At 34.4% G+C, this 23,634-nt stretch overlaps 1 protein-coding gene across 13 annotated transcripts in view; it reads left to right on the top strand.

Annotated features, from left to right (window-relative positions):
* The window catches only part of LOC100913752 (ATP-binding cassette sub-family A member 3), a 243,396-nt gene that overhangs the window by 149,077 nt on the left and 70,685 nt on the right, over positions 1-23,634 (top strand). For 12 of the 13 annotated variants that reach the window (XM_031963816.1, XM_031963863.1, XM_031963847.1 and 9 more), the window contains 4 exons: positions 8,332-8,461; positions 16,750-16,904; positions 17,139-17,294; positions 17,761-17,971. In XM_031963816.1, coding sequence (XP_031819676.1) covers positions 8,332-8,461; positions 16,750-16,904; positions 17,139-17,294; positions 17,761-17,971 — 652 coding nt within the window. The remainder of the gene's footprint in view (positions 1-8,331; positions 8,462-16,749; positions 16,905-17,138; positions 17,295-17,760; positions 17,972-23,634) is intronic. The other variant, XM_031963855.1, reaches the window with a different exon arrangement.

The raw sequence follows: 23,634 nt of genomic DNA, 5'->3' as shown, positions 1-23,634 counted from the left end.
CTACCTCAAATTGCCTTCCTCTCTATTAGCTCTTCCAATCTTCTTCCCTTTCTACTTTCCTATATGGTAAGATAGATTTCTACTTCCAACTGGCTGTGTATGTTATTCCTTCTTTGAGCCAATTTCAATAAGAGTAAGATTCAAGTGCTTCTGTCCCATATATCCACCATCTTTTTCTCCACTATAAAAGCTCTTTCTATGTGAGGCAACCTCTTTTATGTAACACAGTTCATCCCTCCTCCACCTCTTCCTATCCCCTTTTCCCAGTGCATTCCTTTCTCTCACCCCTTTATTTTATTTTTGATAATCATCCTATTATATCTGCTATGGATACTCTTAACTGCCCTAATAATAAGTTCTAAGAGTTCTGCTTTTCTCAAGTAGAAATATAAACAACTTACCTTATCAAAATCCTTTATGATATCTTGATCCTTTTCAGTTTTTTATGCTTCTTTTGCATTTTGTATTTGAAAGTCAAATTTTCTGTTCAGGTCTGGTCTTTTCACAGAAATGCTTGAAAGTCCTCTATTTTATTGAATGTCCATTTTCTAAAAGTGAAAGAGAGAAACAAAATTGGAAGCAAAGAAACCTTTAAAAATCTAATAAAATAGAGAGGGAAGCCAATTATTTGTATCAAAAGAGAAAAAAGGAGAATTTACAACGGTGAAGATGAAATAAAGGAAACCATCAGAAATGACTTCACCCAAATGTATGTCAAAAAAACCTGTTAGCCCAGATGAAATGGACAAATACTTACAGAAATATAAAATACTACCTAAGAAGGAACAGATTTGGATGGGAGGAATCAAGATGGCAGAGTAAAAGCAGACACTCCTCCAACCTCTCCCAAATTACCCTCTAAACCCAATCTTAAAATGAACTCTGGAGTGGCAAAATTAACTAAAGGATTGGGCAAAACAGTAACCTAGCCCAGGACAACTTAGAAGATTACTGGGGCAAGAGGGGAGCACAGCTGAATGCATGCCATGCCTGACAAGCCAGGAGTAAGTCCTCGAGCTCTGGGCAAATCAGTTGTGAGGCCTTCTGCTTAGTACTGGGTATAGGCCTCTGATGCATTGACCATACATGGAACCACGTCAGAGTGTTGAGGTGAGAAGGAGCATCTCTACTCCAGCACTCTCACCTCTTCCTAGATTATAGCACCTTGGAAGTCCCAAAATATTACAGGTCCCCAGAACTGTCTCTGAAAACAATTACCTAAAAAATCTAAAGCTTGGGATGGTGCCCCCTTTACATAAGAAACAAAGCCCCATGTTAGCAAAGTCAAGAAATAGGCTGGAAATTTTTCTATTACTCATATTAATGTTCTTTTACCCACCAACTCTTTGTATTTAAATTTAGTCTCCAATGAATTTTTAATTCTTCACTAACCCTTTGTTGAATATAATTGTAACCCTTATCCTAAAGCCCATTGGTATGGTACTCTCTCCTTATTTATGGAGATAAAGTTCCTACCCTGCAAGAAGGATGGAATAGTGTTGGTGAGAGACAGAAGCCAAACTTCCACCAATCCCCTTGATCAACTTTTGAGTCTTCTTTTTGATTCTACAAGTGTTGAGTAACCCCAGATACTCCTATCTTCCAGTTTCTATAGAGAAGATATAGGAGACTGGCTGGAAAAGAGAATTCCAGGCATCAAGAACAATTAGTGAAAATACATTGAGTTGAGGTGTCTTGTATTAGGAACAGCAACAAGGAGAATCACTGGATCACAAAGTACATGAAAAAGAGTAAAGTAATAACAAAAGTAGGCAAAATCCAGATTATAAAAGACTTTGACTGTGAAATAGGATTTGATCCTTCAAGAAATAGAGAGGCAATGAAGGCTGTTGAATAGGAGTATGCTATGGTAATACTTTTGTTTTAGGATGATTACTTTGGTAGCCAGCTAAGTTGAAGGTAATTGAAATAAAGACTTGAGGCAGAAAGACCATACAAAAAGTTATTGCAAGAGAAGAGATCGGAGGTCGTGGTAAGCTTATAAAACGGGGTTAGGAGTTGTAAGAGAGAAATGGAATGGAAATGGATTGTGATCAGATAAAGGAACTTCAGAGTTCATAAATATGAATATAGGACGATTATGGGTAATGGTAATAGAAAAGGTATGACCAATTCAGTGTACCTGAGATGTAGTTGAAGATTATGTTTTGGGAAATGAATAAATTAAAGAAATGGGAGATTAGATTTTTGAGGGAGATTATGTTTGGATATTGAAGTCCCTTAATAAGAGGCCAGAAGTTGGGAAAAGACAAAACTGTGAGTCAGGTACTGAACTCAGTAAGAGTACTGGAGGCCAAGAGACAACAGCTATTAGAATCTTGTTCGGGTGGGTAAGAAATCTTGGCTTCAATCTTCTCAAAAGAGTGACAGTGGATCATCAAAGAGTAACTTCAGACAGGTCATCATTCTGGGTTTCCAAGAAGAGCCTATATGGAGTTGGGGTTTCCATTGCTTTCTTTCCTAGCTCTCTGTTTCTTTTCCAATTGTTTTTCCTGTAGTATTCTCCACTTATTTGTATGTGTATATATATATATATATATATATATATATATATATATATATATATAAAACCTTTTAAAAAATCTTTGCTTAATCACTTCTAGAAATTCTAGATGAATTTATGCCCTCATTGTGTTTTAATTTGGGACTTTGCTCATACATATTTTGGCATCACTTTCTCAGTCCCTGGGTCTGTGCCCTGAAACTAGATGTCAGTCCATAACACTGTGAGTTGACACCTGTTCCTGCACCCTGCGCAAGGATACACTGCTCTATATGGCTCTGGTACCTCATCTAGAACTTGGGCATAGCCCTGAGCTTCATTTAGTAACAATGCTGGAATGATTTTCCTGATGCATCCCTGACTAGATCTGTTTTTCTCTATATGATGATCTTGTCTCAGAAAAAAATTGACTCTCTGTGAATTTTTCTTAGATTGCCCATTTGTATTTCCATCTGGTGCATTTTCTAACTGTTTATAGAGTTTTATAGTGATGGATTACTTGCATTTCTGTCTTGTTACTCTGTCATCTTGACTGTGTCTATTAATTTTTATATATTTTAGATTACAAACCTTTATCTAATAAATTTGATACCAATTTTTCCCCCATTCATCCACTTCCCTTTTGACCTAGGTACATTATTTTTGCTTATGAAGAACAATTTCAGTTTCATCTAATCAATTTTCTATTTTTGTTTTTTATAGTTAAGAATATAATCTCTTATCCATAATTATGACATGTATATGATCTGTTTCAATTCTAATACTTTTATGGCATGACATTTAATAATAAATTAATGTGTTCATTTTTAAAATGTACTATGGAATATGGCATGAAATGTTGGTCTAAGACTAATTTCTGGCAAACTGCTTTCCATTTTCCCCAGCACTTTTCTTTTTCAAATTGTTCTTTTATAATTTATGTTTTCTGATATATTGAACACAAAGGTTATTGGGTTCCATTATTTCTAATTCTCCCTTGTAAAGTCTGTTTCATTGATCTACTTTTCTGTTTTTTAACCAAGACCAAAAAGTTTGATAACTGAGGTTTTATGACATTTGAAGAATGGAAGTATTATTTTCCTTTCATTCATGCTTGTTTTCACTATTTCCTTTGATATTCTAGATCGTTTGGTTTATCAAATAGATTTTGTTATTATTTTATTGAATTCTGTAAAATATCGTTTTGATAATTTCGGTAGCATTATAATTTTTATCATATTGTCATAACTTAGCCATCAACACTGAATATTTTCCAACTATTTAAGTTGCTCTTTAATTCTTTAAAGAACCTTTTGTAATTTAAATTTGTAAATATTTGCATATGTTAGTAGATTTATCTCCAGATACTTTATTCAATCTATAGTTATTTTATTTTTTTAACAGGATTTCTCTTTTTACTATTGATTCTTGAATTTTGTTATCATTACATAGAAATGCTTTTGAATTTTGAGGATTTGTTTTGCAGTCCACAACTTTACTATTAATTGTTGCAGTTATTATCTTTGCTGAATCCTTAGGATTTTCTAAAGAAATCATCAAATAGATTTTTATTTCCTCTTTGCCCAGTTTTATGTATTTTATTTCTCTTGTCTTCTTGCTATTGAGACATTTCCATAATTATATCAAATAATAGCAGAGACAGTGGACATACTGCTTTACTTCCATATTTATTGGAGAAAGTTCCATTGTATCCACATTGCAAGATACCTAGTATAAAAAAATTCTTTATGAGATATTAAAATATTAAAACCAATTCTCTTTGTCTATATTTTGTAGGATTTTCACCCCAAATGAGTGTTGCATTTTTCATGTGATAATAATCATGTGATTTTTTGATGTTTTCATTTTGGATATAATTATACTGATGGTTTTCCTAATATTGAATCATTCTTGTACCCCTTATATAAATACAACTTAGTCATGATAAATGCTTTACTTGGATGAATTTCCATAGTCTGTTTGATAGGCTTTTGCTTAAAATTTTTGATAAGTATTCATTGATGGTATTGGTCTATAATTCTCCTGGGCTTTATTCTTCACTGGAATGGTATTAGGCTCTATTTGCTTCATAAAAGAACTCAGGTAGGTGCTTTCTTTCTCAATTTCTGAGAATAAATTGTGAGGTATGACTACTAACAACAGTTAGTATCATAAGAGTATGATAGAAATCTCATGAATCATCAGAACCAGAAGTTTTTCCTTTGTCAGTTTCTTTTTTTTTTTTTTAATTTAATAGCCTTTTATTTACAGGATATATACATGGGTAACTTTACAGCATTAACAATTGCCAAACCTCTTGTTCCAATTTTTCACCTCTTTGTCAGTTTCTTTACAACCAATTTGATTTCTTCTTTTCTGTCACTGGATTATTTTCAACTAGCACAGTCAGAGGTTCTAACTACTAAACAGTACCAGGCATTACTAGTTATTGCTGCTTGTTTCCAACCTGTGACAAAGGCCTGCCTATTGACTTATCTTGGTTTCATTGTACAACCCTGTTATCAGAAATCTCCATGTTGTTGACCACTCTTTTTTGGCATGTTTAAAAAAAAAACTAATTGCAGACTTTTTTATGTGCCCTACTTCTCTCTGACTTCCACTACTACTTGTGGTTCTCCAAAGTGGCCCCCAAGTTGGGGGTTAGAGGATATGTTTACCCTTATTTCTTCAGACCATTTCTATCTCTATTTTATTACTGTCTGTGATTCAAAGGTCTCGTGTTTTGTTACCATTATTTCATGAATGTACATTACATATGGGCATTTTCAAAGCAGTTCTTACTTCTATTACATGTCTACAGGTGTTTATACAATCCCTGTTATTGTTAAGACACAAAATTTTCTTGGGCATCTGCCTGAGGTGCTGGCAATTGACTTGAACATTATAGAACAGACAAGACCTGCTTGCCCCAGGTAATCCAGGCATGGGCCCTGGTGTGGATGGCTACCTGGAGGTGAAGAGCCTTACCACTAGGGAAAGGCTGCTCTCTGCCTGTTCTTCAGGATCTCATTAGTCTCAACACTTTAAGGCTGCTTTCAACTGGGCTTGGTGAATAGGGAGCCACATTTTATATGTTCTTTTTTATGACCATCAGTAAAAGCAACCACCCAAAATGAATAATGTATCTCTGAGTATTTTATTAGAACCAGACAAGATTAAACTTAAACCTATTACAATTTACCTCTGACCTTTACCCCCCAATGACCAAGGTAGGCAAGGTCACAAATCATAGCTACTCGGGATAAAAGCATCCAATTTTAAATTACTGTAGGCAAAATAAAGTATTTAGGAGTCGACCTTGCCAAGAAAAATCTGTAACTATATGGACACAATTACAAAACAGTTTTCACACAAATAAAGTTAGAACTAAAAAAATTGGAAAAATATCAGTTGCTCATTAGCAATTATATTATCCAAGCTAATATAATTTTAAATGACAATTCTACCTAAATTAATCTGCTTATTTAGGACCATACTAAATCAAACTGTTCCCAAAAATTACTTTATAAAAAATAACAGAATTCATCTTGAAGAACAAAAGGTCAAGAATATCAAGGGAATTAATGAAAAAATTTGCAAAGGAAGGTGGCCTAGCTGTACCAGACCTAAAACCATATTATAAAGTGATGGTCATCAAAACCATTTGGTATTGAGTAAGAAATAGACCAGTGGGTCAATGGAATAGATTAGATTCGCAAGATACAATAGTCAATGAGTATAGAAATGTAGTGTTTGATACATCTAAAGACTTCAGCTTTTGGGATAAGAACTCACTATTTGACAAAAATTGCTGGGAAAATTTAAAAATACTATGACAAATTTGGTCAACATCTAACACATCCTATACCAAGATCAGGTTGAAATGGGTTTGTGATTTAGACATAAAAGATGATACAATAAGCAATGTTAGGAGAACAAGGGATAATCTGCCTCTCAGATCTGTGGAGAAAGGAAGAATTTATGACCAAAGAATTAAAGAACAATATGAAATGCAAAATGGATAATTTTGTTTACATTAAATTTTTAAAAATTGTACAAAAAAAACTAATGCAACCAAGATTAGAAGAGCAGTGGAAAGCTGGGAAACAATTTTTATAGCAAGTATTTCTGATAAAGGCCTCATTTAAAAATTATATAGAGAACTGACTCAAATTTATAAGAATATCAGTCATCGCCCAATTGATAAATTGTCAAAAGACATGAACAGAGAATTTTCAGATGAAGAAATTAAAGTCCTTTCTAGTCATATGAAAAAAAATGCTCTGAATTATTATTGATCAGAGAAATGCACATTAAGACAACTATGAGGTACCACTTCATACTCTCAGATTGGCTAAGATGACAGGAGAAGATAATGATAATTGTTGGAGGAAATGTGGGAAATGGGACACTAATGCATTGTTGGTGGAGTTGTGAAATGATCCAACTATTCTGGAGAGCAATTTGGAATTATGTCCAAATGGCTATCAAACTGTGCATACAAACCAGCAGTGTCTCTACTGGGTCTATAACCCAAAGAGTTCATAAAAGAGGGGAAAGAACCTACATGTGCAAAATTTTTTGAAGCTGCTCTTTTTGTAGAGACAAGAAGCTGGAAACCAAGAGGATGCCCCTCAGGAGGAGAATGGCTGAATAAGTTATGCTATATGAAAGTAATGGAATTGTTCTATAAAAAATGATGAGCAGGCTGATTTCATAAAAGTCTGGTGAGACCCACATGAACTGATTCTAAGTAAAGTGAGCAGAACCAAAAAAACACTGTACACAGCAACATAATGATCAACTATGATGGACTTGGTTCTTTTTAACAATGAGGTGATTCAAGACAATTCCAATAGATTTGGGATGGAAAATGCCATCTACATTCAGAGATAGTTCTTATGGAGAATGTGGATTAAAGCATAGCTTTTTTTCATCTTGTTTGTTTCTCATGGTTTTTCCCTTTTTAATCTGATTTTTCTTGTGCAGCATGACAAATATGGAAATATGTTTAAAAGATTGTTTTTAACAATTTAACTTATTTAACTTATATCAGATTGCTTGATGTCTTAGGGAAGGGGGGAATGTAAGGGGAAAAGGGAGAAAAATTTGGATTCCAAAGTCTTAGAAAAATGAATGTTGAAAATTATGTATTTGGAAAAATAAAATACTATTGAGAAAAAAAAATCATACCTACTTCTACATTTTGGGCTCCAATTTTACCAAGGCAAATACTAGCCGTGGGTCTCTTTTTCCATCCCATCATTCTTGGCATCTTTATGACTCACAGAAAGCTTCATTTGCAGTCCTAAATGTGCTAGTGCCCACTTTGATGCTAATGATTGCTAGGGCCATTGTCCCTGCCATACTGCTGGTATTCATCTTGCTGCTGCCTGTAGGCCCTTTATCCTCTCTGCTTTTTCTAAATCTCATAACCATTACTTCTGAATTCTAGGATTATTCCAATTCATTTTAAAACCAAAATAGATCTGGTCTGGTGCAAATGAACAAATTGGAGTCACAGTGCTCACATTGGATAGCTACTTTTATGACAATAAAAAAGGACATAGTGAGAATAAGATGAAATTGACCTGTTCAGTTGTACAGTGGGATCTACGGGGCAATCCCTGAATGCCACTCAAAAAGATTCCTTCTTCAGGTGGCGTATTTTAGCTTATTTCATACTGAAGTGCCTGCCTTTTTTAGATAGTTCCCTTCATGTTCAAAGATATGGTAGTATCATTCCATTGAAGGGAAATTAATGTAGATTCTTAGTAAGTTTCAGTATTCTTTAAGAGTTATATATGCTCACTTTGTTTCTTACACAGGAATTTAAATCAAAGAATATCATTAAAGTGGGAGTAAAAAACTTGACACTGAACATCTTTGAGGGGCAGATCACTGTGCTTCTTGGACATAATGGAGCAGGGAAGACTACTACCTTGTCCATACTGACAGGTATGTATATACTTCAAAATTGTGCAACAAAAACAAATGATTTACTTCCCTTCCCAGTGTACAAAGGTCTGGTCTAAACTGTTGGAGAGTTATTATTGTTTTTAATTACATTTTATTTTTATTTAATTATAAATTTTATTACTAACTTAATATTCATCAGAAGACATTATAAAATTAGCAAACATTTAAAATATGCAGCATAAGTAGGCTGCAACATATTATCAAAGGGACAGTGGTAACTGTATCATATCATTGAGACTACATCCTAAAGGTTGGACTGCCCTTCTACAATGTTCTGGTAATACAGATGATCAGGAATGAACCTGTATCTGTGAATTTCAATTCCATCCTGTTGTTTTCTAAGATTGGCTCATTATAATGAGGAAAATAATGTAGGCAGAGTTCATGAAGAAACTCTGCATCGGCTCTGATGGTCAAAGGATTTCTTCCTCACATGGCGATGAAATCTGCTTGTTGGCATTTGACACCCAATGCAATGGATTTGTTGACTGCTTGGCCCAAGAAGCTAGTCCCCTGCAGGAAATTTGTTCTCTCTATTGTCATAATGATGTAGTTTTGACAAAAGGAACTCTTCTGATGTTCAACTTTTAAGTTACTTAAGGTGAAGTATTTTCTTTATAGATCTTATTATCATGATTCAAGATCCTGGTTCCTAGAGGTTGGTGAACATCCTAACAGTGACATAGTAGTGTTCAGTCTAGCACTCGATGTTTGATACTGTATCTCTAAATCAGATTCTATGCATTGTCTTTCCTCTTCAGCATTCCTCTGCTCTTCCTGGTCCTATGTCATTGGTCCTGTGCTTATGTTGCACTGTATCTCCTGTCGGGTTTTTCTGAGTGTGACTCTTTGTAGAAATTGGGCAGAATTTTTGGTTGAGGTAGAAGGAAACTGGTCCTAGGACTGAATAAAACATAGAAGTTCAATTATCTTGTCTGTTCATTTGGCCCTTTTAAATTGCCATTATTTCAGCATAAAGACTAGGTAATGAAAATGTTCTCATACATATTAGAATAGATTTTTATCATAATGACCTTTGGAGTTTATTAAAATCACTATACTGGTTTTCACAAAAGAAAAGAAATGCTATTAAAACCAGAAGATGTGGTATTATAAAAGCAGTTGGCATGTCAAAATTATGGGTAGCAGATCAGATAAACAGTCCAATTATTGCACTGTTACCCACAAAATGTAAACAAATTATAGAGGCCTATCATAGAGGCTTCATGAGAGTAAATGGACAAAAAGTGTCAAAAAAGGAGCAGTATGGATGAAAGGAGTCCTCCATTTTTATTAAAAGTATGAAAAGTTGTAATCAGTATGGATGCAGTTCTGATTTTACTGACGTAGGTAGACACCAGGAATTCTGTTATTTGTAACCTTGGCTGCTGTTCAAAAAAGTCTGCTCTATTATTTCTGTGACACTAACTAGCTTATGCACATGGACACTAGTATAGAAAGCTCTTTCTATAGCAACAAGGTGGAAGGAGTATTGTTGTTAACCTTCAACTATGATACTTCAGACTTTGTAACCAATATTTTGGGGTTTTCCATGTGTATTTCCTGTTCTTTGTTCTTTTGTACTTCCCTAAACTATCAGAAAGTTAGTAAGCCTTACCTCATGGTCTTTTGACTGACTAAGGAGCCAAGAGAACCATTTTATTGTTAATTGCTAGACTTAACAAAAAATGAACATGCTCAGAACTTTATGCCTCAGTTTACCTTAATTTCACCCTTCAGAATACTCAGCTGGGATACATTGGTTTTCCAAAAACTAAAGAGTCCAATAAGCTATGGAGATTAATACGCAATCCTGTACTTTTTCCTCCCTCTATATATTCATGCACATTCTCCTTTTCTGGAGTTCCCATTCTACTTATCAAAGTCCTACTTGTACTTCAAGACTTGATAAGTCTCCACTTTCTTTAATAAATCTATGTGGATTTTTTTTTTATTTTATAGATCTATAAAGTAATTTCTTAGCAGTTTGATTGGTATGACATTGAATAAGTAGATTTAAGTAGAATTGTTATTTTTAATTCTATCAGTTGGGCCTACCTATGAGCACTTGATATTCTTTCAGTTGTTTAGATCTTAATTTTATTTCTGTGAAAATTATTGTGTAATTGTGTTCCTGGGTTTTTCTTGGAAGGTAAACTCCAAAATATATTATCTACAGTTATTTTAAATGGAATTTTTCTTTTTATCTCTTGCTGCTGGACTTTGTTGATAACATACAAAAATGCCATTGATTTATTCAGGTTTACATCCTGCAACTTTGCTAACGTTGTTCATTGTTTCTAGTAGTTTTTTAGTTGATTTTCTAGAATTATCTAAATATACCATCATATTATCTGCAAAGAGTGATAGCTTTGTTTCTTCATTACCTATTCTAATTCCTTCAATTTCTTTTTCTTCTCCTATTGCTAAAGCTTACATTTCTAGTACAATTTTGAATAGTAGCAATAAAGAAAAACCTTTTTTCACCCCTGATTTTATTGGGAATCCAGCCTTCATTCTCTATACTAAATATTCCCAACACCTCAATTGATATTATCATTCTGACTGCCTCCTTTTGGATGTGTTGTAACTTGTATTGTATTTAATATACATAAGATGGTTCACCTAGAACTTCAATGATTGTTCAAGAAAGAGTATAATCTTAAAATATTGCAATTGAATTATATATTACATACTTCATACTGTATATTATACTTCTCTAAATGCAATTTGGAATTAATGTTAACTTATTTTGCCTATCATCTCACAGTGTTGACTCATATTGAGTTTACAATCCACCAAAGCCCCAGATCTTTTTCACAGGAACTTCTGCCTAGTCATGTACATTGAAAGGACCTGACTCAGGATCTCCTCTGCTCTACCCTGCATTTTATACTAGAGTTACTCGGCACCCTCTTAGGCTGGCAATTAATGGTTTGTTTACTTTGTGTTTCAGGAGTTACATCCAAAGCTTCCTTTGGCAGAAGGTTCCTTCTACCCACATATTGATTTCTGGGTCTTTTCTCCCATGCCCCAACCTTCTATTCCCACCAATAATATTTTCCCTGGTCTTCTCCAGCACCTATTGAGCTAATCATTCTGCATCAATAGGCACCTCATTGTATTCTAGATCTCACCATATGTCTCCAAAAGAATTGTTTCAACAAGATGTTGTGACTCTGTATCTGACCAGTCACCTTAACTGGGGAAAATAAATGAAACAATGGATACATTGCTGGACCTGGAGTCAGGAAGACTTGACTTCAAATTCAGCCTCGGATACCTACTAGCTGTATGACCCTGGGAAAGTTATTTAAATTCTATTTGCCTTAGTTTCCTCAACTATAAAATGGGAATAATAACAGCACCTGTTTTAGGGTAGTATTGGGGATGAAATAGAAATTGCTTAACACATAGTAAGTGCTATATAAATACTTATTCCCTTCCCTTTTCTCTTCTTCATTCTTTATATTTGTATTGACTTTCCACCACTTCAAACATGTGAGCCATTTTGCCATTTCATTCCACTTATTGAAATACAAATTTTGATGAGCAAGTCAAAAGGTGATTCAAATCTCCTTTTTAGGTTCAACATTGGAATGAAGTGAAACCCTCATAGATTATTTCTTAAAAACGTTAGACCACTTATTTGGATAAATATGACACGCACCTTGCCTCCTTGCCTACATACAAAAATGTATGTCCATGTAAGGTCATCAGGGCAGGATATGGTGATATGCATGGCCTTGAACTATCTGCCAAGTCTAAAGGTTACTGACTCCACAAAGGTGGACTTTTTTATGCCCTTAGATGACTAAAAAAGTCATATTAATGATACTGAATCCAAGCCAGTCAAGTCTTGGAAGCAGTTTCCTTAGCTTTTAGAAACTAGCCTAGGGGAACCCTGGTAGATAGTAATCCTCTCAAATATTTCTTCCTCTATTTGTGTAGTTGATTTTTATAGGACTTTACATTTTTCTTTATTGAATTTAATTCTTTTACATTCAATCCATTGTTTTGGACAACTGATATCATCTTGGTTCCTCATTTTGTTATCCATGTGTTAGCTTCCTTCTCCAGCTTCATTCTATATATAAATTTTACAAGCATGCTTTCTATGACTTCATTCAAGTCATCAGTTAAATACATTTAACATCATAAGGCTCATGGAAGAAAGAAAGAAAGAAGAAAAGAAAGGAAGGAAGGAAGGAAGGAAGGAAGGAAGGAAGGAAGGAAGGAAGGAAGGAAGGAAGGAAAGGAAAGGAAAGGAAAGGAAAAGAAAAAAAGGAAAGGAAAGGGAAAGAGAAAGGAAAGGGAAGGGAAAGGAAAGGAAAGGAAAGGAAAAAGGAAAGGAAAAAGGAAAGGAAAGGAAAGGAAAGAATAATTCAATTTGGACTCAGAGTTCATCAGTTCTCTCTCTGAGGGTGGATAGTATTTATCATCATGAGTCCTTTGGAATTGTCTTGAGTTTTAAGTCCAGTAACTTAAATTTTTCATAGTTGGTCATTGTTACAATATTGCCATTACTGTGTGCAATGATCTCCTGGTACTACTCACTTCATTTTGCATCAGTTCATATAAGATTTCCCAAGCTTTTCTGAAACCATCCTATTTATCATTTTTATAGTACAATAGTATTTCATCACATTCATATACCAGAACTTGTTCACCTATTTCATAATTGGTGAGTATCCATCAACTTTACCACCCAATCAATTCTTTGCTACCACAAACAGTTTCTATATTGTACAAATAGGTTTTTTTCCCCTTTTCTTTGATTTCTTTGATACAGTCCATGTAGTGGTATTGCTAAGTCAAAGAGTAAGTATACTTTTATAGCCTTTTGGGCATAGTTCCAAATTATTTTCCAGAATGGTTAGATCATTTCACAACTACCACCACTGCATTAGTGTCCCAATTTTTCTGAATTCCCCTCCAGCATTTGTGATTTTCTTTTTCTGTCATATTAGCTAATCTAATAAGAGTAAAGTGGTATATGAGTTATTTTAATGTGTATTTCTCTAAACATTAGTGATTTAGATCATTTTTTCATGTGACTATTGATAGCATTTATTTCTTTTTATAAAAACTGCCTTTTTGATAAATCCTTTAAGTATTTACCTATTGAAGAATAGCTCATATTTTTATAAATTTTGATCAGTTTGCTATACATTTGGAAAGACTGGCCTTTTCCAGAGAAATTCGCTATAATTTTTCTCTTAGTTTTCTAGGTTCCTTTTAATTTTAGTTCATTATTTCTGTTTGTGCAAAAAACTTTTAATTTAATTTAATCAAAATTACCCATTTTAATATCCCATGATCCTCTCGCTCTCATTTGTTCATAAACTGTTCCCTTATTCTTACAGATCTGACAAGTAAATTTTTCCATGTTCCTTTAATTTATTTATGATAGACTCCTTTGTGACTAAATCATTTATCCTTTTTAACTTTTTCTTAATATACAGTGTGAGATGTTGATCTGTATAACTTCTTCAAACTGCTTTCCAGTTTTCTGAGCAATTTTTGTCATTTAGTGAGTTCTTATCCCCAAAACTTGGATTTTGGGGTGTACCTATTCTATCCCACTTATACACCATTCTGTTTCTTGACCTATATCAGATTGTTTTCATGATTATCATTTTGTAATACATATGATACAGCTAGACCACCTTTCTTCACATTTTTTACATTGGTTCCTTTGATATTCTTGACTTTTTTGTTCTTCCAAATGAATTTTGTCATTATTTTTTTCTAGCTCCATAAAATAATTTTTGATTGATTGGTATGACAATGAATAAGTTAATTTAAGTAGTATTGTCATTTTTATTATATTGACTATCCTGTTGTTAAGCAATTAATTTTTCTTTAATTGTTTTGTTATTATTGTTTTATTTTGTTGTTTAGATCTGTCTTGTGTACAAAGTATTTTATAATTGTATACATATAATTCTGGGGTTTGTCCTTGTAGATAGACTCCCAAGTATTTTGTATGGTCTGCAGTTATTTAAAATGAAATTTCTCTTTCTATCTCTTCCTGTTGCATTTTGTTGGTAATATATAGAAATAGTAATGATATGTATGGGTTTATTTTATATCCTACAATTTTGCTAAAGTTGTTAATTGTTTCAACTATGTTGTTATTACCACATAAATACTCTCCTAATTCTACTTTCTTCACTTTGTTTAAATTCATATAGGACTCCCCCGCTTTCTTTAAACTCCCCCTTCAGCATTTATTTTAGGTTAATAGCATCCCATTATATTCATAACATAATTTCTTCAGCTATTCCACAATTGGTAGGCATCCCACTTAGTTTCTAATTTTTTGCCTTTACAAAAAGATCTACTATAAGTGTTTCTGTACATAACATGGGTTCTTTTCATCTTTGATCTCTTTAAATACTAGACTACTAGAAGAATCATTTGGCCAAAGAGTATATATAGTATCACCTGTTACCTGTGGCTCCAAGAATATATAACATGCACAGGGCCATAACCTGATTAAAAAAAAAAAAATCTTGTCCTAGACAGTGAACTAGATTGAAAATAACTGACATGCCTCAGACCATTTGGTGAGTTAGGGTGTGTCTGCCCCCAGTGTGGGAAGATCCCTGACAGAATTATTGATGAAAGGAGCTGAAGCAGGTACCATGGAGCATTTAGAACTTGTTCAGTCATGGAAGATGTTAAAGTTGTCCATCGCATCCTGGGCCATCCTTGGTCATCTTGACTTTTGTCTAGCCACTGGATTTTGATGACTCAAAGACAGAGTGAAGCTGATGACTTTGTGCAGTTCTGTCTCACTTTTAAACCCAATTCACAAACAAGTCAAGACATCATACCATGAGGCAATTGGTCCTCTTTAAAAATGGACAATCAACAATTTTTAGTTGATAATATATAAGATAAAATAAGTGGATACACTATCCATCTATTATGTAGGTTACATCTCTCCAATTTGGCCACAGAGATGGCAGGAGAGAATGTAAAATCCTTTGCAAAAATCTAAATATATGAATGTCTATAGCATTCTGCTATTTTACTGGTCTACTTGTCTTATGAGAAATCTTGGGGAGGGAGGAAGACATGAGTTATATAATAATATTTCTATTATGGTTATATGACTTTGTCATATGGTTCTAGACTTTGTCATCTATATTATGTTTTGCAATTAGAATAGATTATGATTAATTAATTTGTAATTAATGATTAGATTGTGAGCTATCTGGGCGCAGAGATTATCCTATTGGTATCTCCAAAGGATAGGAAAAGAAACTAGGGAATAAATGAGTAATCAGGAGAAAAACCAAGAACAATGTCACTAAAACCCAGAGAGTAGAGAGAGTCTAGGAGGCATATCAGTTGTGATAGAGAGGTTAACCAGGAGAAAGATCATGAAGAAGCATTAATATTACATATAGTGTTAGTTTTTTCTCAGTGACACAAATATGTTAGATGGACCTAATATGTTAGGCGATAGATTTTGAGAGATTAAAACAATGAATCAGATCTAGTAAGATAAAATTTAATGTAGCTAAATGTAAAATTTTAACACCTTGAATTCAAAAAAGTCAATCTCACAAATGCAAGATGGGAAGGCTATAACTAAGTGACAATTTTTTTGGAAAAGATTGAGGATTTTATAATACAATATAAAGTAATAGGGTAGTATAGTAGTAAAAAAATTAATTTGAGCTTAATCTAAATTCAAAAAGATATAATGAATTAGTGAAGTGATAGAATCTAGCTCTACTCTATCCTGGTCAGACTACTTTCAAGATAAATAATGTATCCAGATTGTAGAATCCACAGGCTTATGTTGTTGTGGCAGATTGCCTCTTCAAGCAGTCCTACAGCAGAGAAATTCATGGCACCTCAGTTATAAGTGGATTGAACACATCTGACATCTAGACCAAGATGTATATATCCAAGATTCCATATCTTGTTTCCAAGAGCACATTGTTTACTCTCTAGCAGAGACTGATGCCATCTTTCTTTGTACCTCCTTATTCAATCTAACAAGCATTAAGTTCCTACTATGTGCTGACCATTACTAGACAAAAACTGGAATGCAAAACCAAAATGCAATAGCCCCTATCTTCAATTCAAGTAACCTACATTTTTATCAGGAGAAAAAGCTATACATATCTAAAGAAAAGAAAACAATTTCCAAGGGAAGAAGGGCACAGGTTTAATTAATATGAAAAATGATAACAATAGAACAGGGATTCCTGAGGGCAAAATAGGTGTTTTCTGCTTGGTTTTAGGTCTTGTCCCTGCCACAAGTGGAGAAGTATATCTCAGTGGGTATGAGATCTCAAAGGACATAAATCAGATCCGGAAAAGCCTGGGCTTTTGTCCACAACATGACATTTTGTTTGATCTCATGACTGTTGCTGAACACCTTTACTTTTATGTTCAGGTAGGCCCAAGAGAAGGTTTGTTTACTTTTTTTCCATGCCAATATTCTTACCCTCAAAGAATCCGAAAATAAGTTAAAAAACACTCATAGGGGACATCCTTAAATTGATATTCCTGAGTAAGGAAGCAACTAGAGTTGCCTGCAAAGTCTTTCTGAGGCATAAAAAAAATTGTGGATAGGCTAAACTTTCCTTTCACAAAGTATCTACTCTTTGTCTTAACTTTGTTCTCTTAGCTAAAAGAATTAGGTGATAAAAATTGTTTTGAGGAAATCAATTCTGTCTTGAATATTCTTAAACTGGAGAAAAAGCGCAATGTGATTTCAAAGAACCTGAGTGGAGGAATGAAGCGCAAGCTCTCCATTGGCATCGCACTCATAGGAGGATCTAAGGTATAAATTTCCCCATTTCTATGGGTAAACTCGGGTCCCCAATACAACCTAAATAGATAAATCCACTTATAAAGACCTAAGTAAGTTGATATAGCCTTCTCTAAATGAAACTTGCTAATGTATACTTAATATTAAACAAAGGTAGGTTGTCTGAGTATAGGATGGCCACAGAATTTAGGGCACTAAAAGACTGACTCTTCCTTGGCCTACATTTGTTCTCTGTCTTTAGACAAGTGATTCAACTCCACTCTCACCTCAGCTGGAACAATGAATTCAAAGTATATACAATATGGCAGAATAAGTTTTAAATTACAGTAGAATTCAGAGTAAACTCATCATTCTCCCTTGAGTGAACTAGCATATCAATTGGAGAATAGAGACAGGTTCAGGCTTCTCACCAAGTAAGCATTGAAATTTCATTTGAAAACTATCTCGTTAATCTTGAGTCTGTTTTTTTGGTCTGTAGGTAGTGATGCTTGATGAGCCAACATCAGGTATGGATCCAGTTTCACGGCGAGACATTTGGGACCTCCTTCAAAATCAGAAAAGTAACCGCACTATTCTATTGACTACCCACTTTATGGATGAAGCTGACCTTCTGGGAGACCGTATTGCCATCATGGCAAAGGGGGAACTGCAGTGCTGTGGCTCTTCACTTTTCCTCAAACAAAAATATGGTAAGGGGGGGCATGAGAGAAATCAGTCAGGTCTAATATTTATCTTTATTGTAGGGTATGCTTTGAATCTCATGATGACTCTACAATAGTTCCCCTGCACTCTGGAGAAGCAGTGTGTATGTACAGTACAATGAGGGCTGGATTGGGGGTCTAAGGACCTTGGTTCAGACCCTGATAGTTCACTTTTTTCCTGGGTGACCTTAGATAGATAATATATTCTTTCAGTCATCCATATGGATTGATGAGGCCAAAAAGTGGTTCAAGGAATAGAGTATTAATCACGAAAATTTGATTTCAAATCCTGTCTCAGTCACTAATTAGTGACTGTCTCTGGATATGTCTTTGGGTAAGTAAATCACATAACTTGTGTCAACCTCAGTTTCCTTACCTTTTAAAATGGAAATAATAATAGCAATTATCTCCCAGGGTCATTGAAAAGATCAAATGAGATAACATATATAAACCTTAAAATGCTAACTATATTATTAGTTATAATATAATATAATATAATAATAACAATATAATATAATATTTTTATTATTATCTAATGGACCCCCATAAATTTTCTTTTTCTATTAAGGTACTATTTCTTTTCCCTCTTGACGTAGTAATAGAAAAGAAAGCAAAAAGAAACTATACTAATGTAAGAGAATGCACAAAATGCTCCAGCATATGGAATTTTTTTTTCCTATAAAATGTCTTCGTTCTCCACTTTCTGCTGACAAACAGGACGTTAGTCTGGTGATATTTGCTTATGTAGTTGATGATATTTGAGAACTCTTCTTTATAGAGTGCGTTTCTTGATGTCACTGCTCCTTAGTGTCTCCAAACTCCCAAAACTTGATTCAATTTCTGTCTGGCTCCCAAGAACCACTAATTTATGAATAAAAACTTGTGAGTTCCCAAACCTTCTTCCTAGAGCAGTTGTCATTAAGAGACATTTATTCAATCAATAAATTATCAATTACCTAAATAATGCACACTCATCTGATGTATGCCATGCACAGTGCAAGGCAATTGGATGCAAAGACAAAAAAATTCAATGTAAGCTCTTACATTCTAACAGGGAAGAAAATACATAAGTGCTATAGAGAGAGAATAAATGGTTATACAGTCGTGTCTAACTCTTGGTGACCCCGTGGGTCTCTTTCCATGGGGTTTTCTTGACACAGTGTAGTTTGCCATTTTCCTCTCCAATGATAGACAAAGGATAAGTGACTTGCCAGAGGTCACATAATAAGAAATGTTGGAAGACTGGGTCTGAGCACAGGCCTGATGCTAGGCTCAGCTCTCGTTCCACTGAACCCAGACAGCTGCCAGTGCAGCAGAAAATCAAGACAGAGGAAATAAGTACAGGGCAGAGAAGGGGGCATCAGCACATGGGAGGTGATCAAGAAGAAATGTTTCATCTAGGAGGTGGTGCTTGAAGTGCATCGTGAAAGTGAAAGAATCTGAAAAGCTTTGGTGAAGAGGGAAGGGGAACAGCTGCAAAAGCACGGCAGCAGGAGTTGAGACAGAGAATGGCACTTTGAATCAAGGGGTGTAAGAAGAGTAATAGATAATGAAACAAGAAAGATGAGCTAGGGCCATAGTGTTGAAAATTACACAGGAGCTTCTAGCCAAATAAGCAGGCAGTCCAGCACCACATCCCTACTTCAGTAATATCTAAAAACAGCACTAAACTGAGTAATGATCAAGAAATCCAATAGGGAATTACAGTGATTTTATCCACATGGATTTGTGTTCATGGGCTTCTGGTTGCATAAAAGTCTGCCAGAAGCTCATGAGCAGTAGGAAATGGAGCCCACAATAAAAACCAATGCCAACTCAAGAAAAACTGGATGGAAGTCACCTAGCACCGAAGGAGTTAGAGGCTCCAAGCTCTGTATTTAGATGCAGTGAAAGCAGAGGACTTCTAAGAAACATCATCATCATTATCATTAGGATAATGATATTAATATAATGCTCTAAGGGTTGCCAAGCAATTTACATATATTGTTTGTTTATACCAACTCTGAGCAGTGTGCTGTTATCCCCATTTTATAGGTGAAGAAACTATGTCTAAGAGAGGTTAAAGGATTTTCCCAGAATCTCAGAGCTAAATTAACATATGAGACAACATATGAATTCAGGTTTTCTTGACTCCAAGTCCAGCATCCTGTCCACTATGCATTCTAGCTGTCATAACATAGACCTCGTAAATAACAAGTACAATCACAATAATGTTCAGACTTGGCCTGGGGTTTAAATGTGCCTGACACTCTGAGATGCCATAGTGATCCTGCAGGTCAAGCAGTCTGAATATCAAAGATACAAAGGGGCCTAAAATTTACCAGTCCTTTTAGCATAGACACATCCCAGGAGGTAGAAGTCATCATAGGGGACCTGGTGAACCAAAGCCAAGCAGTGGTAATAACTCAACTCAATAGTGCAGTAAGAGGCAGAGCTGCTTGTGCATAAATTGAGGACCTAAACCTTAAGAATTGGATAAAAAGATAGCAATGGCCAAAAGAATTATGGATATGGAGATACCCCCAAAATTAAGCTTAGAAGGAGAAAGTAACACTGTAAAAACTGCAAGGAGAGATTTAAGACAAAAATAAATGTATTTTCCACAATGACTAAATGAATGCAAGAAATTAAAAGATTTAAAATAAAATAAAAGCTCTGGAGAAAAATAAATAGCTTAGCTCCAGAGTGTGGTAAACCTTACCTAAGTAATGCACTTCTATACAATTACTAAACACTTTTCACACAAATAGTCACATGTAAACAATTGGAAAAAAATCAGTTGCTCATAGACAGGCTGAATCAATATGATAAAAATGACAATGCTGTCTAAATTAATTTCTTTATTCAATGCCATACCAATCAAACTACCAAAAATTTATTTTATAGAGCTAAAAAAAAATAACAAAAATCATGTGGAAAAAACCAAAGGTTTATCCAGGGAATTAAAAAAAAGGCAACCATAACAGATCCCAAACTATATTTTAAAGCAATATCCATGAAAACTATCTGGTACTGGCTGAGAAACAAAAATGGAAAATCAGTGGAATCGCTTAGTAATGAATCACTATTGCAGTCTACTATTTGATGAATCCCAAAACTCTAACTCTTGGATTAAGAACACACTATTTGACAAAAACCACTAGGAAAAACTGGAAAATAACAATATGGCAGAAATTAAGTGTAAACCAAACGTCTTATACCACATAGCAAAATAAGGTCAAAATTGGTACGTAATTTAGATATAAATGGTGATACCAAAAGCAAATTAAGAGAGCAAGGAGTAGGTCACCTGTCAGATCTGTGGAGAAGGGAAGAATTTTTGACCAAATAAGATCAAGGCCAGTACAAAATGTAAAATAGATAATTTTGATTATATCAAATTTTTTAAAATTTGCACAAACAAAATTTAGTTCATCCAAAGTAGAAGGAAAACAGGAACCTGGGAAACAATTTTTGTACTAAATACCTCTGATCAAGGCCTCGTTTCTTATATATAGAGAGAATGGAGGCAGAGCCAAGATGACAGAGAGCAGAGTAGACAAGACTACCTCTCAGAATCAATATTAGATTAAGCTTCTGAACAGATTCTGGAACCTACAAAAATTTGGAGTGTAATAATTTTCCATCTTAAGATATCTTGGAAGGATTTCAGGGTAAGTCTGTCTCATTGAGCAGGGGGAAACATAGCCCAATGGAGGCACAGTATGGAAAGGCCTGGCTCAGGGAGGCCCTGTGCAGGAAGGCCTGACATGGGAAATATAGCAGGAGAATCTTAACTGAAATACAGCAGCGTTGGCTGCTCTATCCTTGCTCAGAAGGCCAGAGGATCAGCAGACCAACTGTGAGATCTCCACCCCAACTATAGGAGGCAAATTGTGAGGCCTGAACCCAGCATCACAGTTGGGACTTGGGCAGGCTCACCCAGCACAGTGGAAAAGCCTGCATCACCATCAGCCCCAGCCCTCCAGTCAGTGAGAGGTCCCTATCCCCCTGCATTTCCCCTGTACCTTAGGAGCAGAGTTCAGCTTTTAAAAATGATCAAAGAAGCAAAAAGAGTTCTAACTATAGAAAGCTACTATGGACTCAGGGAAGATCAGAACACAAACCTAGAAGAGGACAGTAAAGGCATAATGCTGCTGAGAGTTCAAAGGGCAATATGAACTGGTCTCCAAATCTAAAGGAAACATGGAAATCGACTAAAGAAAATAACTCCTTAAAAATTAAATTTGTCAAAATGGAAAATATATATATATATATATATATGCTGAAGAAAACAACTTTTTAAATAATAAATTTGGTAAAATGGAAAAAGAAAATGATTCCTTGAAAAATAGAATTAGCAAGAATGGAAGGGAGGTGGAAAATCCACTGAACAAAACAAGTATAATTGGCCAAATGCAAAGGAGGTTTAAAAAATTCACTAAAGAAAATAATTCACTAAAAATTAGAATTGATTCAATGAAAGTTAATGACTTAATGAGACATCAGTCAAGAATCAGTCAAACAAAACTAAAAACATGAAAATATAGATAATGTAAAATACCTCATTGGAAAAACAACTGACCTGGAAAATAGATTCAGGAGAGACACGTGAAAGCCATGATGGGAAAAAAAAAAAAAAGCTTAGACAGCATCTTTCAAGAAATCATCAAGGAAAAAAATTGCTCTGGTATCATAGAACCAGAGGGTAAAATTATCATTGAGAGAATCCACCAATCAACTCCTGAAAGATTCCAAAGAATATTGTAGCTAAATTTCATAATTACCCAATCAAGGAGAAAATACTACAAGCAGTCAAAAAGAAATAATTGAAATATTGAGTAGCCACAATCAGGATTACCTAGGATCTAGTCACTTTCACTTTAAAAGATTGAAGGGCCTGAAATATGATATTCCTGAAGGCAAAGGAGCTTGGACTACAACCAAGAATTAAATTCAACAAAGCTAAGTATTAACTTTCAGGGGAAAAGATGAACATTCAGGGAAATAGAGAATTTTCAATCATTTTTTATGAAAAGACTATGGTTGAACAGAAAATTTGATCTTCAAATACAAGACCAAGATCAAGAGAAGCATTATGAGGTTAAAAAAAAACTATTTTTCAAAGGAATACTGAGTCAAATTTATAAGAATACAATACAAGTAATTCTCCAGTTGATAAATGGTCAAAGAATATGAACAGGCAGTTTTCACATGAAGAAATCAAAGCTACTTATAGTCATATAAAAAATGCTCTAAATCTCTATTGGTAAGAGTGATGAAAATTAAGACAAATCTAAGTACCACCACCTAATCTAACAAATTGGCTAATATGACAGAAAAGGAAAACGATAAATAATGGGGGGAATGTGAAAAAATTGGGACACTCATGAATTGTTATTGGAATTGTGAAATAATTTACCCATAATGGAGTGCAAATTGAAACTAGGCCCAAAGAACTATAAAACTCTGCATACTTTGTGACCCAGCAATACCACTAGTACATCTGCAGATTTTTAGAAAAGAGAAAGGATCTACACGTAAAAAAAAGGAAAATATATATATATATATATATATATATATATATATATATATATATATATATATAAATTCATTTAGGAGACAAAGAACTGGAAATGGAGAACAAACTTAACAGTTGGGGAACAGCTAGA

The sequence above is a fragment of the Sarcophilus harrisii genome, chromosome 1 (genome assembly GCF_902635505.1).
Source record: "Sarcophilus harrisii chromosome 1, mSarHar1.11, whole genome shotgun sequence".
Taxonomy (NCBI): Eukaryota; Metazoa; Chordata; class Mammalia; order Dasyuromorphia; family Dasyuridae; genus Sarcophilus; species Sarcophilus harrisii.
The sequence above is the reverse complement of the archived record's forward strand: the minus strand, read 5'-3'. Positions and strand labels throughout refer to the sequence as shown.